This window comes from Melospiza melodia (assembly GCF_035770615.1).
Source record: "Melospiza melodia melodia isolate bMelMel2 chromosome 7 unlocalized genomic scaffold, bMelMel2.pri SUPER_7_unloc_2, whole genome shotgun sequence".
NCBI classification, from domain to species: domain Eukaryota; kingdom Metazoa; phylum Chordata; class Aves; order Passeriformes; family Passerellidae; genus Melospiza; species Melospiza melodia.
The window spans coordinates 875,874-890,052 of NW_026948498.1; the positions used below are offsets into that span (position 1 = coordinate 875,874).

Sequence of the window (14,179 nt, forward strand, 5' to 3'; positions counted from 1 at the left end):
GCGCTTCTTCTCTCCCCCCCTTCACTCTCTGGAACACTCTTAAAGGTACAAAACTTATTATTATTCAACATAAACAGAATGAGACGATTGGGGATAAAAGCATCACATAGTCAACCCAGGACAGACACAAAGATACAATTGTATGGACTTTGAGATCATTTGTCCATTCCAAATGGCTTTCCCTTCAGTCACAAGAGGCTTCCATCTCTTCCAAAAATTGCCTGCTGAAACTCTTCTGCTCCCTTCCAAATCAGTTCGCTACTCCAGCATAACCCTTGAAGCATGGACAGATGACTCTTCAACTAATTATAGTTGAAAAGAAGGGTATTTATTGCACTGCTGGACACATGTGAACTAGTTTCCAAAGACACGTGCAAGGAGTTGCAGACTCCTGCTCTATATTTCTACAGAAAAGGTTTTACATTAGGTTTCTAAGAACCCATAATACATAATTATTACCTCCTGCTTCACATTTTTATCAGCTGAATATCCTATACAGCTGCGCAATTGTATTCCCTTAACTGGGTTGATGGGATTTTGAAATGAGGGAGTGGTTGTATGGGAGGAAGAAAGCAGCCTTCCTCATGGTGAACTCTTCTCTCATGGCCAGTTGGCATGACCTTTTGACCTGCTCATTGTCCAAGGCTCTCCTAACTGTTCAATTATTCTTAAGGCAAGGTATTTCTATGGTCTCTGCTTCTTCACAATTGCTTCCTCTATCCCTGTCACTCCTAGCTTTATGTTCCTAATATATTTGGTACTCTTTAACTAAGGGACGTGATTTCTGCTAGCTGTATTACTAACTTAACTTCTTAAGTCATTTTAAAATCTTAACTAAAATATGCAGTCTTCTACTATCCCAATTCTATTCCCAGCTGGCCCCTCGACTCATCCTCACTTTTCAATTATCCTAATTACATTTTCAGCTATCCCCTTGACTCACCTCAGGCACATCCCCGACTGCCTCTCTCCCAGCAGCTCAGAGCTGCATTGCACAGCGCTTGCTGTGCGCCAGAGAGCACAAAGCAGGCTGGCCTGGTGGGCCTGAATATTTCTGCCAAACACTCTGCATCTCACACCTTTGCTCTGGCTCAGTGCAGAACTGCAGGGTTGCAGGCGCTTCCTCCCAGAGCTGCGTGAGGCACTGGCTCCTGCAGATGGGCCCTGCCAAGCTGTCCCTGCCTCATGCTGGCCTCATTTCCCCTGGCACAAGTGCCGGGCTGGAAGGAGCTGCCCTGTGCTCCAGCCTGCCGAGCAGCCCGGCTCCCTGCCCCGGTGCCCAGAGTGCTGCACACACTGCTGGCCTTTGCCAGGAGTTGCAGGGCAGCTGGCAGAAGAGGAGGAATCCTCAGCCAGCCCAGCGGCCCGCGGCTGCCCTTGGCCTTTCTCTGCTCCTGGGCACACTCCAGACGGCCATGGCCTCCAGGCTGGGCTGTGCCCAGCACGGCTGCGCTTCCCCTCGGCAGCAGCCAGCTGCCACCTGGGCTCTGAGGGCGGAGGATTCGCCCGCTCCCAGCAAGAGGCACCCAGGGCCCGGCTGCTGCCTCTTGCAGCTCCAAGGGCCTCCTTCCAGCCTGCCTCTGCCGGGGCTCAGGCTGCTCCAGCCTCTGCCGGGGCTCTGCTGGGGCTCCAGCCCGGGCAAGGCCGGGCCCGCTCTCACCTCACAGGCGCTGACAGCTCTGCACCACAGGAGACCTTCCCGAGCACCCTCTCTGATCTTTCTGCTTTCTCACTTGAGCAAGGCTTTCCTCCAGCCAAAGAGATTATTGCATTTAGGGATCCAAATCCAATTGGCAGGAGCCCCAATGCTCTCCAGTCACAGCTGAAGGCCTGCATCTGCACAGGGTGTTTGGGCTGCCTCATTCTTCTTTTGGTTTTGCTTTCAAATGCCATTGCCCTTTCTGCCTCAACTATAAGTACCAAAGCTGGCCAAAAACAGACCAGTGGGCCATATTCCAAAGGCAGTGTGGTCTGGAGAGGATGAATGAAGAACATCCTTCCCCACTTTCACACCATGCCAAAGACACTGTGTCACTTTCCACCTTTAAGAAACAACAGACAATTCAGAAGGAATTTTTGAGCTTATTTGCAGAGTGAGAAGGAAGGTAATCTTCAAGGTGAGGTGTGGTTTCAGAAACTTTATTCATTTCCAATCCTACTCTGCAGTCCTATTAGACAATCCTACTCTAACCCTAACCCTAATCCTATCCCGAATCCTAATCCTAATCCTAATCCTAAATCTAATCCTAATTCTAATCCTAATCCTAGTCCTAACCTACAATCCTACTCTAAACTGGTTGAGGAATAAATGGTCCTGATGTGATTGTCACGTTCTTGTCTCCCTCCTCTTCTTCACTGAAACAATCAGCGGCACCAGGCTGGACGCAGGCTCAGCAAATGTTACAAATGGATGCTGCCCAAAGGGAAAAAAAACAAATCAACAAAAAACAATGGACCATGACTTTCCAAGCTCAGTGCTTCACAGGATTCCTCTGGCTCCTAGAAGGATACAGGAAGAGGAACAATGGGACCATCTACACCTCAAACTTTATGTGCAGGACTTTGCCATCACAGGCAAACCTGACCCAGAATCCCACTCATCCATTTATCCAGGTGTCTTCATCTTGCTGAGATTTTTGCCCTGCCAGTACTCTAGAAATGGTGCTTTCTTTGTCCTTGGAGTTTCTACTTTTCAGGAAACTCCAAAGCCTCAGACTGGTTCCTCTCTTTGAAAGACAGGCACTGTGCTGATTTCCACAGGGAGACAGAGCGGTGTCTACCGTTCCATGCCCTGCCCCTCGTGTGCTGGATGGCACCTTCCTTCCTAGCAGGGCCAGCCCAGTGGCACTGGGCCCTGCAGTTCCCTCTCTGCCACACAACCTGGCAGTAACCCTGGCACAGTTCCCGTCTGCTTGAGCGTGCCAGGCAGCAGATGGGGCTGGGACAAGTCCCTCCCAGCTGTCCCTGTTTGCATGGCAGAAACCTCTGAGGGTGGGCTGGGGGGCACCAACCAGGGCCCCTCAGAGGCTCACAGTGAGCCCCCCACAGCCCCTCCTGCCCACAGCCAAATCTCTGACCCCTAGGCTGGGACTGGCTTCCTTGGGTTCCTCCACCACCATTTCATGTCTCTGAACCCTGCATTGCTCTACTTCAATTCTTTTGCCATTAGATAAAACTGAACACCCCACCAAATTACAAAAGAGGGTGACAGAAACAGCTAGAGGACCTCTCTGACTCAGGAAATGCAGAGGGAGCTGGAGTTATTCAGTTTTGTCAAGAACAGGCCCCAGGGAGACTTTATTGCCACTTTCCAAGACTTCAGAGTGGCTTTGAAGAAAGTGGGCGACATCTTTTTTAACAGGGCCAGATACAATAGGATGGGGGTGAATATTTTTAAACACAAATAGGATCTAATCAGACCTTGTTTACTCCGAGCATGGTGTGACCCTGGCACAGCTTGCCCCAAGAGCTTGTAGGAGCCCCATCCCTGCAACCATTCCAGCTCCGGTGGCAAAGGGCTCTGAGCAACCTGACCTCTTTAAAGATGTCCTTGCTTATTGCAGGACACTTGCACCAGAGGACCTTTACAGGGCCCTGCCACCCAGCCCAGACTAGGATTCCTCACCATTTTCATTTGAAGAGCAGCAAGAATGGAGGTGAGGAGGAAGGGGGCTCATCTGATGCCTTGGGCTTGAGTGGAGGAGGAGCCCATCCCTCAGAACCTGTTTCACCTGCAGCCCCTTCACATTTTACCTGCAGGAGCTCCTTGGCAGACCAGCGCCGTGCCTCGTCTCTCTGCAGGCAGCAGCTCAGGAAGTCACGCAGGCAGGATGAAAATAGGTTGGGCTGCTTCAGCTTTTGTCTTCCTCCTGTGGCTATCAGGAGTTGGGGCTGGGGAAAAAGGAGACACCAGGCTCCACCTGCTTCTTTCCCATCTGTCACTGCTCTCCCAGATCCCATTGATTAAGCTCCACTCTGCAGTGGCAGTTTCTGCCCTGGCAGAGATCCAGAGATGACTTTTCTTTACCAACCAAAACCCCAAACCCCGATGCAGCCACAGCCTCTCCAACATCCCACAGATCTTGCCTTGGCAGCTGATTTCGTTGACTGACCTAGTTAGTGGGAACTACATCAGCACAATCACATTTCCTTCCCTGAGGATTCATACCAACTTGAGAGGCTTTTTGGAAGAAGGACTTTGCTATACTAACTCTACTCTATCCAAGGGTTAGTATATGAAAAGTATCTCTGCAGTGCTTCTTGGTCCCTTAAGCACAGCTGCCATAAAACAAAATGAATCAAGTTTTTTGCTTTGTTCTTGAAAACAATGGGAATTGGAAGGAAAGAAAGGAAATGCACCAGGTATTCCTCAGGTAAGGAAACAAACATTGGGAATCTCATCTTCAACACAGACACATTAAGATGCATGCACAAATGTACTGGCATGAAAACGCCTGCTTGGACATACAGGAGCCACCTGCAGCTCTGTCTCTCAGCAGTCTGAAAATTTCTGCTTTCCTTACATGGAAAAGAAAAACCTTTCATGGTCAAATCAGAAGGAGAGGTTCCATCCCTACGGTCACCCTCTGCTCAATTGGCTACTCAAGTCAATGCATGAATGCTAGGCCCATCCTAGAAAGTGCCAGGAAACAAATGGGAGGTTCTGGCAGGCTCTCCACATCACCAGGCTCTGGCTTGGTGACGGGCAGAATGTAGCTTGGGCTAGGAGAGAAACACGGTCACTGAGTGTTTCAGCAGCACTGCACAAGAAGCAGAAGAGACTCTGTGGCCTTTACACCCTCATGGCCAGGTTTCAGGCATGTTTCCCAGTGAGAAGAAACTGCACAGGGGGTTAAGTTCCTCTCTAAAAACCAGTGCCTTAGCAACTTTCTTGTGTTTGGGCTTCTTTTCTTAATTTCTGGAAATGTAACACCAGTTCTGAAAGGCTTGCCTTGTGGTTTGAGGGGCATCTTCGCAGCCAGATAAGTGGGAACAACTTGAAACCCAAAGCAAATGTTGCCTGAGAAGAGCTGGGGAGTGTTTGCCTGTGGTGAGGCTTGAGCTGTCTGGCAATCCCCTTCCATGATGTGCAGAAACATCCAGCTGCTCCCCAGAACTCAGTCCCTCTGGGCACGCAGGCCTCTGGAAACACCTGACGATTCCAGCCTTTCTCCTGCTCAAGAGCATCTAACCTAAGCTGTGGTAGATAGGGAAAGGCTCTGCGGAAGATCACGCGATGTCACGGAAAGCCAGGACCCTTTGTTCCTCTAAGATAAGAGATTACCCTAGGAATGTGGCTCCACTAACAGTAGGAATGTGGCTCCACTAACAGTAGTGCTAGTAACTTTCCATTCCTTACCCAGTACTTTTCCATTCCTTGCTAACCATAGATAAGAAAGACAAACCCCCTTTTAACGTAGAGACCCCTTAGACTATAAGACCCCACGAGAAGAAGTAATAAACGCCTTTTGACCGTCCATCATATTGATGTCTGCGTGTGTCATTGGCCCGAGCGGCCCTGGAGAGTGGGCTGCTGTGCTGATCCTCAGAACCAGGTCGCCTGCCTTGCTCCAGAAGGCAACACTAAGCTGAGCTCCAGTTTCTTCAGCAAGGCCAAGGATGCTCACTTCCATGCAGCTGACAGTGTCCATGGAGCTCAGCAGGTCTTTCTGATACTCCTCAGGCCAAGGAATTACAGTGTAGATTGGCAAGACATCGGCTGATCATATCCAGTGTGGTTCATGTGGAACCAAGCTCTAACACGCTGACAAGTCAGAGGGAGAGAGCTCATTCTGCTTTTGCAAGACGGTATTTAGAAACATAAGACACCGACTTGGAACTATTCAAACCTCAACTTGCAGAATCCATCTCAAATAGACAAAAAAAACAATGGCAAGAGGCCTTGGAGTCTCCATAAAAATGCCCACCACTGTCATGATAACTCTGTGCTCGTGGCGCTGAAATAGATGGTGACCAAAGAGACTTTGCTATTATCCTCTTTAACCCAAAGGAGAATTTCAAAGCCAGAAATGGCAATGCACTCCCCTTGTGTACAAATAATTGATGCGGCTTTCTGTCCTTTTCCCACATCACCAGAGGTGACAAAGAGGGTTTTATCCTGACTCTCAGCTGAGCTCAGCCACTGGCCATGGTGGGGAGCTGGAGCCCTCCCTGTCATTAGAACTGTGCAGGCCAGGGATGGCCCTGCTCCTGTGGTAAAGAAACACAGCACCGGTGTCAACTGCCCATGTTGGATCCCAGCCCAGGCACCTGCCTACAAGCTCATCAACTTGTTAAAGTACCCAGAAACAGCCAAGGGTTTGGCAACTGCAGTCGGAGAAAAAAACATCCTAAACTTATCGAGGCCACCCACACACATGACTGAACGATGTACAGATGACTTGAAAGCCTGAAAGTTTTGAAGATCCACAGGATTTGGAAAAGATGCTACAGAATGGAAGAGAAGAGCTGTGTTTAAAAAATGAAAAAGCAAGCAGAACTGCTTGGGCATTGCTTTGGTAGTAGGTTTTTTTCTCTTTTTCTTTTTTGTTTACTTTTCTTTTTCCTTTTTTTCTTATGTTTTCTATAAAATTTAAACTGGAAAGGTCTAACCTCCATTGCTCAGGATGTTTATCACATGTCTACCCTCTCCACTGAAAAATTGTTGTCCTTCAGAAACAGAGTTCCAACATTGTTCGAAAAACAAGTGAGAAATGTCAGGCATGGCTGGAGGCCAAAATGGCAGGTTTCTGAACTGGTTAGGTTTCTGAACTGCCACTTCCCTTTCTGATACAACCAAAGCTACAGCAGATGCTGATGTGCTGCGGGGGCATCTTCAGAAGGAGACCTTGGTGGAAGTGGTGCCAGCAGATGGCAATGGGATTTTGTCCAATGGCACACAGAACACGGGACAGGTGAGAAAGACAGTGGGATCAGTGAGTATTTGCACCTTACCAAGACAGGAGTTGCATTCCAGGAAGGAACTTCTTGTTCCACCATTTCGATGCCCACGATTCCCAAAGACCATATGTCCACTTTGGGGCCACATGGTTGACCTGTCACCACTTCAGGCGCCAGCCAGCCAGCAGCGCTGGCCACGGAGCTCCGTCTGCCCTGCTCAGGGCTGAGCTGAGCAAAGAGGCCAAAGTCAGCTGTGGAGAAAACAACAAACCATGAAAGCCAGCTCCAATTAGGAAACCAAGCAACTGAATTCCCCACTCTCAGGCTAACAATGTGCTGTTGGATCTCCTGGAGAACTGTCCATGCTCGATTTCCTTGGGGCTTTCCAAAAAATCCCAGGTTTCTTAACGCTGCTCACAGCAGTGGACTTCATTCCCCTGAAGCTTTAGATTGTAGCTCCCTGTCTGGAAGGGACACACACAGAGCAAGGCCACTCTTGACTGCTTGTGGTTCCTTCTACCTCTGTGCACGTTGCAACTGTGCCCTCAGCTCGCAGCAGGGGTCCCTGCACTGCCACCAGCACCATTTCTGGGGAGCTGGCAGTCACTCCAAGCAGCCCCACACCCACATCCCTGGAACGCCTGCACCTGACCAAGAATATACTGACCCAGCTTGACAGAACCGTCAGTTATGAGAAGGATGTTTCTGCTCTTCACATCTTGGTGGATGACGTGGTTTGAATGAAGAAATTGCAGTCCTTGCAGGCACTGAGAGAGAAAACAGAAAGAGGAGGTCAAAAATGAGTGATGTGATTTCATCCCACAAGAAAGGAAACAAAGAATCGAAAAAATTCCCTCTCCAGGGGAATGGGGAGTAAGGGCAGAACAGTAATGGCCACTGAGAGGAAGAGCTTGCTGCTCCAACACTTGCAGAGCAGGACCTTTCTGAGGAAAGGCACGTCAGCCTTTGAAAGAGCAGCAGCACCTGCTGTTGTAGGCTGTCCCCTGCCAACCAGCCAGGATGACTCCTTCTGCAGTAGACGTGCTTTTTCCTTGCAGAGGACAAAGGAGGGGTTTGGAAAGGAAAAGTCCCTCCCTTTGGTCTTTAGTGGATCACTTTTGGGTGGGAGGCTGCATGACAAAGATTTTCTTGCTGGCCTCAGCACAGGCTTGGATGTATCACACCAGTCACTTTGTGGAAGCAAAGAGCATTTTGGCTGCACTTCTATCCTTTTCAGCTGAGTACTGTGAGAAATGAGTCTTTTTTCTTTGCTGATCATTTCAAATCCCGCCACCAGCACCTTTGCTTTCACAGGCAAGGAATGCAGTGAAGACAGACTCCAGGCAAACATTTAGAGAGGCAAGGTGGAGAACAGCAAATACAAATACAAGAGACAGAGCGAGAATACAACAGCAGGAGATAAGAGTACTGGCACTGAGTACAGGGAGTGCAGGGGCACTGGCAGGCCTTTCACTTGAGATGCTTTTACTTGCCCATAGAATAGCAGCAACACAGAAACAAAGCTTGGCACAGGAAATCACTCCAGCTCTGAGGCCCTGTTTCCCAGACAATGCTGCCCAAGCCCTTGGAAACACAGATGGGATTGCTGACCTCCCTACTGATGGCTGCCATCTCATCTTCCGACAGGTAGGTCTGGCTGATGACATTGCTCAGAGTGCCTCCATCCATGTACTCCATAACCAGGGACAGTTCCTCACCCACAAGATAGCTGAAAGAAGGAAACAAGGGCGTGGAGATGAATATACATGGCTAGGTTGCTGTTTGGAAAAGACGGGTTGACTCTTCTTTTCAGATCCCTTTGAGACAAAGACAAAATAAAGGAAGAGACATCCACTCTTGGCTGTGCATTGTTTGCCATCTGTGCAGTCTCAAAGAGAAAGGCGCAGCTGCGAAAAAGGAGATGTCTTAGATGGGCAGCAAGCAAAATGTGCAGCTTAGAAACAGCCCAGATAAAAAGCCTGTCATGCATGGTGTTTCTGGAAAAAAGCACTTAGTCTTCCTGGCATGCATAGCAATGGAAAACAGTGGCAACAATCCAAGGGAAAACCTTGTTAGTTTACCTGGATGTAAGAAGACACTTGAAAAAAATCAAGCTCGAAACCAAAGTGGTGGCTGTGAATATAGAGATCATTGATTTAGTAAGACACAACTCATCCGGGTTTTTGAACAATTTTCAAATGCCATGTGCCAGCAAAGACTCATGCAAACAAAATGCAATCTCTTCCCATCCACTGGAGATGAAAAGAGCAATCATAATTAGCCAATAATTACAGCTCTATTTTCTGCCAGTGACCAAAGTGGGATTTTACCTTGCATGTTTGCAATATGTGAACAAATATTCATAGGACAAAAGCACAACACACCTGTCTAAACAGTTGACCAGGTTGGGATTCCTGTTCACCTTCATGACCAGGAGTTCATTGACTTTTAGTTCCTTCATCTTCAGTCCTTGAACATGTATTTTCTTGATGGCCACCTAAAATGACATTGATAATCAGTAACTTGAGAGGTTGGTGGCACGAGACAACAAGGCATGTGGAGCAAGTTATTTTGCAATGACACAGCTGAGCTGTGCCAAACTGCCTTGTGATTAGGCAGTGCTGTAATCAGGAGCTGACATTCCAACAGCCCATTTCTCTGCTCCCTTGGGAGCCAGTTACAGGACACATGGGGCCACTGACATTTTGCCTTGACCACTTGGTAACAGCAGTGTCTCAGTTATCACCCACAAACCTCTGACCACACTCTCTGCTGTGTCATTTGGGATTCAGAAGAAGTAATCCTTGCCTTAATACTCTGTGGATACATCTTGTGATATCGGCAGGGCTTAGGGCTTTCAGGGACGCCTTGCTGATCTCTCCCTATGTGCAGTTCCCAAGTGCAGAACTGCAGGTGGCTAAGGATCTGCCAGTAACTTTGAGATGGATTTGCTGGCAGCCAGAAATGAGAATTCAGGACTCTGAAGCTGTAGCCCCAAAGAACAGTGAGGTGCTCGAAGGCACCACCTTTGTTTTAGCAATGGAGAGCGAGTGAGCGCGTCCTTCTCTGAAAGGAACCGCTGCCCTCCGTGCCTTCCTTCCGGCAGCTGAGGAGGACAAAGTCCCAAATGTGTTCTGTGGGCTGGCACCAGTCTGTGCTTCTTGTGCCTTTTCAGTACAGCTCTGCCCAAAGCTCCAGCCACAGCTCACACCAGAGGGGAAAGCCCTCGAGTGCAGCAGAGTCTGCAGGGGCTGTTGACATTTACCTCTCCTCCTGTGGCAGTGTCGAGTGCTTTACAAACATCTCCAAAAGTCCTAGAACCAAAACAGAAGCAGAGAAAGGAGAAGCCATTTAGATCTTGCAGTGAAAGCCAGCGCAAACAGGAGATCTGTGCTGGAAATGCCTAAGACCTGCAGGATACTGGAAGCATGGAGATGTCTCTGACAGTGCCTTCTGAGCACACTTAGAAATTCTGATCAGCACTGACAATCTAAGCCCAGTGCCTGAACACACTTGCAGCTTGTCTGACTTTATACTTGATACCTATTCCACACGCAAAACATCTGATGCATAGTTTTGTACAATTAACATTGCTTGGACTCACCCACTGCCAATATTTTCCAGTTCAATGTATTTTAGAATAGGATTTTCCATCTTCACTATTCTCCCTGAGGGAAACAAAATGCAAGATGTTCACTTCAAAGCAGAGATCCCACCTTCTAGGTATACAAAAGGCAGCCCCACTGTCTGGGGCTCTGAGCCTCCCTTAGTGGACAGCTGGCTAACAACAACAGGAACAGGAACTGGAACAACAAGAAAAGAACAGCAGGCCCACAGCACAAGTGGCTGGCACAGAGACTGATTTCCATCATCCTTTGAAGAGAGAGACCTCTTGACAGCAGGCACACAGGGAAGCACAGGGAGATATATTCAGAGGAGACTGAGATCAGAAGAGAATACCTACCTAGGCAAGTAAGTTTGCCATCTAGAAACATTAAGGAGAGCTGGAACTAACAGTGCCTTTGTTTTCTTGGGAATAAACACTGTGAGATTTAGAAAAGGTTTTCTACTTGCTAAGATTAAATGCACCTGGACATCTGGAATCAATTCCTCTGAACAGATGCCAAGTTCAGAATATTGCCAAGTGTTCCCATCTTTTCCACCTTGCAGCAGTTTGCCAGAAGAATGCCTCTGAGTTTGTAAACCAGAGCAGCTCATGCTAGAACCAATCCCCACGGGGCTTTCAGCATCAGGACCCTCACCCTTTATGAGCAGGCTGAGCCCAAAGACGCCCTTGCCCGTGCCCCGCGTGAAGAACCGTGCCGCTTCTCTTCACCCTGACAGCGCGGCTCAGTCGCTCCCATTGCACTCGCCCTCTCGGCACCGCACGCGTCCTCATCTTCCCAACTCGGCACGGCGGGCACGGGCACAGAGGACAGCAGAGCTCCTCAGGCGCCCCTGTGACACAGAGAACTGCCAAGAGGAGATGCTGACCCTCTTGTGAGTCCAGGCCGTGCGAGGCAGAAGCCGGCCCAGAGCAGGGGCTGCGGCCTCAGGCAGCTCCGCGCTGCAGCAGCCGGGCAGCAGCGGGACCCTCCCAGTAAGGAAGGCTCCAGCCTCTGCATTCCCACAGCCCTCAGGGGCAGGGCAGAGACCACAACAAGGCTGGCAAAGCCCAAGCATGAGCACTGACAGGCACTGATGGGAAGAAGCCAGAGTCAGCCTGAGCCCCGGACAAGCTGTTGCCCCCATTCAGGACACAACAGGATTGGCTTTGAGATCAGCCACACTGAGGCACAGATCAGTGCCCTTTTTGTCCCAACTGGTGATGGTATACACAGAATCCACTGGGCTCTCTTCTCAACCCTACCAGATCTTATCTGAGAGCACAGCACTGGCAGGGCAAGAAGCAGATTCATTGGGTTGTGCTGCAGAATCACAAAGGGCTTGATGTGTTCTCCTAGAGACTGATCTCAGCAGGGCTTCTGCCAGTGGCTGGGACTCAAGCAGTCACAGCCTTCTGCTGATCCAGGAACAATCCCTGCTTCTGCCTTCGGCAGAGAGGGAAGCCCAGGCAAACTCCAGCCAGTCTAAGCTGCCCTCAGAGGCAGCAGGAACACTCAGAGCTCTCTCTTGCTGCCTCGGAGCACTGCCAGCACTTCTGTGACACTAAACTGAGCAGAACCCTTTGGTACAGCTGTGCTGACACGTGCACACAACATACTGTCCCTCAGATGAGAAAGATACCAGACGTACTCTGCTGCTCCAGGGAGTCACCCGCCGTCTCCTGTTGCTGAGCAGCAGCTGGGTCAGCACGGGAGGTGAACCAAGGGCTCAGGCTCTATTTCTTCAGCTGGGGAGCAAAGGCTCCTTGGGACGGCACTGCTGCTTCTGCAGCAGCTTCAGTGTCAGTGTCGGTGTAGATCTGAGACAAGAAATGAATTGATGTCAGGAAGGTGTGGCAGAGATTGCCCTGAAATGCAAGAGAGATTGCCATTTGAAATGCAAGCCCTTAGGAAGCTGCTGTCAGCCACATGCAGAGCTCTTCAACTGGATTGCTTTGGATGTCCCCTTGTGAAACCAAATGGTCAAAACAAAAGGCTGCTTTTACTCGAGTCCATAGCCAGTTTCTTGTTCTAAAGGATGACTGCAGCAACGACTGCTACACTTCTCTCAAAGATTCCTTTCCCCCTCCTAGGTCTGCAGATACATTTGCAGCTCCTCATTCTAATGTTCTACCTCCTGCCATGAAATTCTCTTTTTCTGCACCTTCCTCGGGACGTGCTTATCCTGCAGCATCTCTGGATGGGTCAGTTCCTGGGCCTCATGCCAGCCTCGGGGCTCTTGGTTGCCCGTCATTTGCTGGAACTCTCTGCAGGCTGCCAGGTAGGATGGCAACACTTCCACCTCAAGTCAAACAGAACAAGGCAGTCAGAGACTACAGCTTGTCCCTGTCAGCCAGGAGTCATCGACTGGGAAGAAAGTAAAGGACAGGAGCAGATCCGCAAGGGATACAGACAGTTTGTAGCTTGTATTGCAAATCTATGTGAGTGACCTGTTCACCTGCAAAAACAGCTCAAGAAACAAGGCCACCTGGAAGAAACCAGCAGGAGTTTATTCAGATGACTGCTGGCTAAATGGCCAGAGGAGTAATGCCACTGTCTAGAGCATCAGCTGAGATCCAGCAGAGCAGGAAGTGTCCTTGCGAGCAGCTCTGACAGAGGCCTCATCAGGATGGCACTCAGAGGCATCACCCACCCCTGCTGCTCTGCACTGGAAAGGCAGGGCAGGCAGAAAGCACCCCTTGGGTGACTGCAGTGCCTAGTGCTATTTCACTCACTTGCTTTTCTAGAGCCTTTTGCTCCTGAAGGAGGCAATTCATTTTCTCTTTGATCATTTTAATTTTTTCGTCTAGCCTCTTCTTCCTTACCTTGATCCTAGCCTCAGTTTCCTGCAGCTGTGCCTCCAGCTGTTCGTCAATTTTCTGTAAACAACAACGGAAAGGACTCTCTTTCATTAGTGGAGTGGCTGCCATTCCTTCATTCACCTGTTTTTGTTGATGGCCCCTCTGCATAGGGAGATTCTTCTCCTCTTGGATGTCTTCATTCCTTCTCTTCGCTGCCATGATGGCACTCTGAGCTTCAGGCAGCTCTGCTTGTGGCTCTGCCTTGATGTTCTGTGCACACAAAAGCAGAGCAAGGGACTGAGAGCTGCCATCAGGCTCAGCTTTTCCCTCTTTTAGCCTCAAAATCACATTTATTCAGCCCCTTCTTTCTGCTTCCCTACCCAGCTCTGCTTCCACTGTAACCCTTCTGTGCTGGTGCTGATCTCTGCAGATTCCAAGGCTCTGTGCTTCCAGTGCCTGTGGGACCCCTGGCCTCCTCAGTCCCAGGAGCTCTGGTTTATTTATGCCCCTCTTCCTGCCCTTCCCTCTGTCACCTGGCCAGTCAGGCTTACCTGGCCATTCTCCTGTGGCTCTTCCACCTGCTGCCTGAGCTGCTCTTCCTGCCCTCGGGCTGGGAACAGCTCTCCCTGAGTCTGGCATGGCATCTCAGATGAGGCAGTGTGCTCCTGCTCTTTCTCTAGAAGCACCTGCACAGAAAGCAAGAGAAGATGGGTTTCAGCTTCCCATACGCCCTTTGTGGGCCAAGACTCAAAGGCTGCTGGGCTCACACGTTCCCAAAGCACTGTACTGCTGCTCTCCTGGGTCGTTCTCTGCCCAAGTGGAGGCACAGATTCCAAAGTGACCCTGGCCCTACAATCAGGGGCCATCTAGGAC

The 14,179-nt window shown here is 49.7% G+C and overlaps 1 protein-coding gene across 1 annotated transcript; it reads right to left on the minus strand.

Annotated features, from left to right (window-relative positions):
- Positions 1-1,720: 1,720 nt before the first annotated feature.
- Positions 1,721-9,423, minus strand: LOC134432916 (serine/threonine-protein kinase PAK 3-like). The gene is made up of 6 exons (XM_063181788.1): positions 9,285-9,423; positions 8,512-8,629; positions 7,568-7,667; positions 6,955-7,151; positions 3,754-3,891; positions 1,721-2,413 (listed from the first exon to the last, which is right to left on the minus strand). The coding sequence occupies exons 1-6, from the start codon at positions 9,359-9,361 to the stop codon at positions 2,327-2,329; spliced, it is 717 nt and encodes a 238-aa protein (XP_063037858.1). The 5' UTR covers positions 9,362-9,423; the 3' UTR covers positions 1,721-2,326.
- Positions 9,424-14,179: the final 4,756 nt, after the last annotated feature.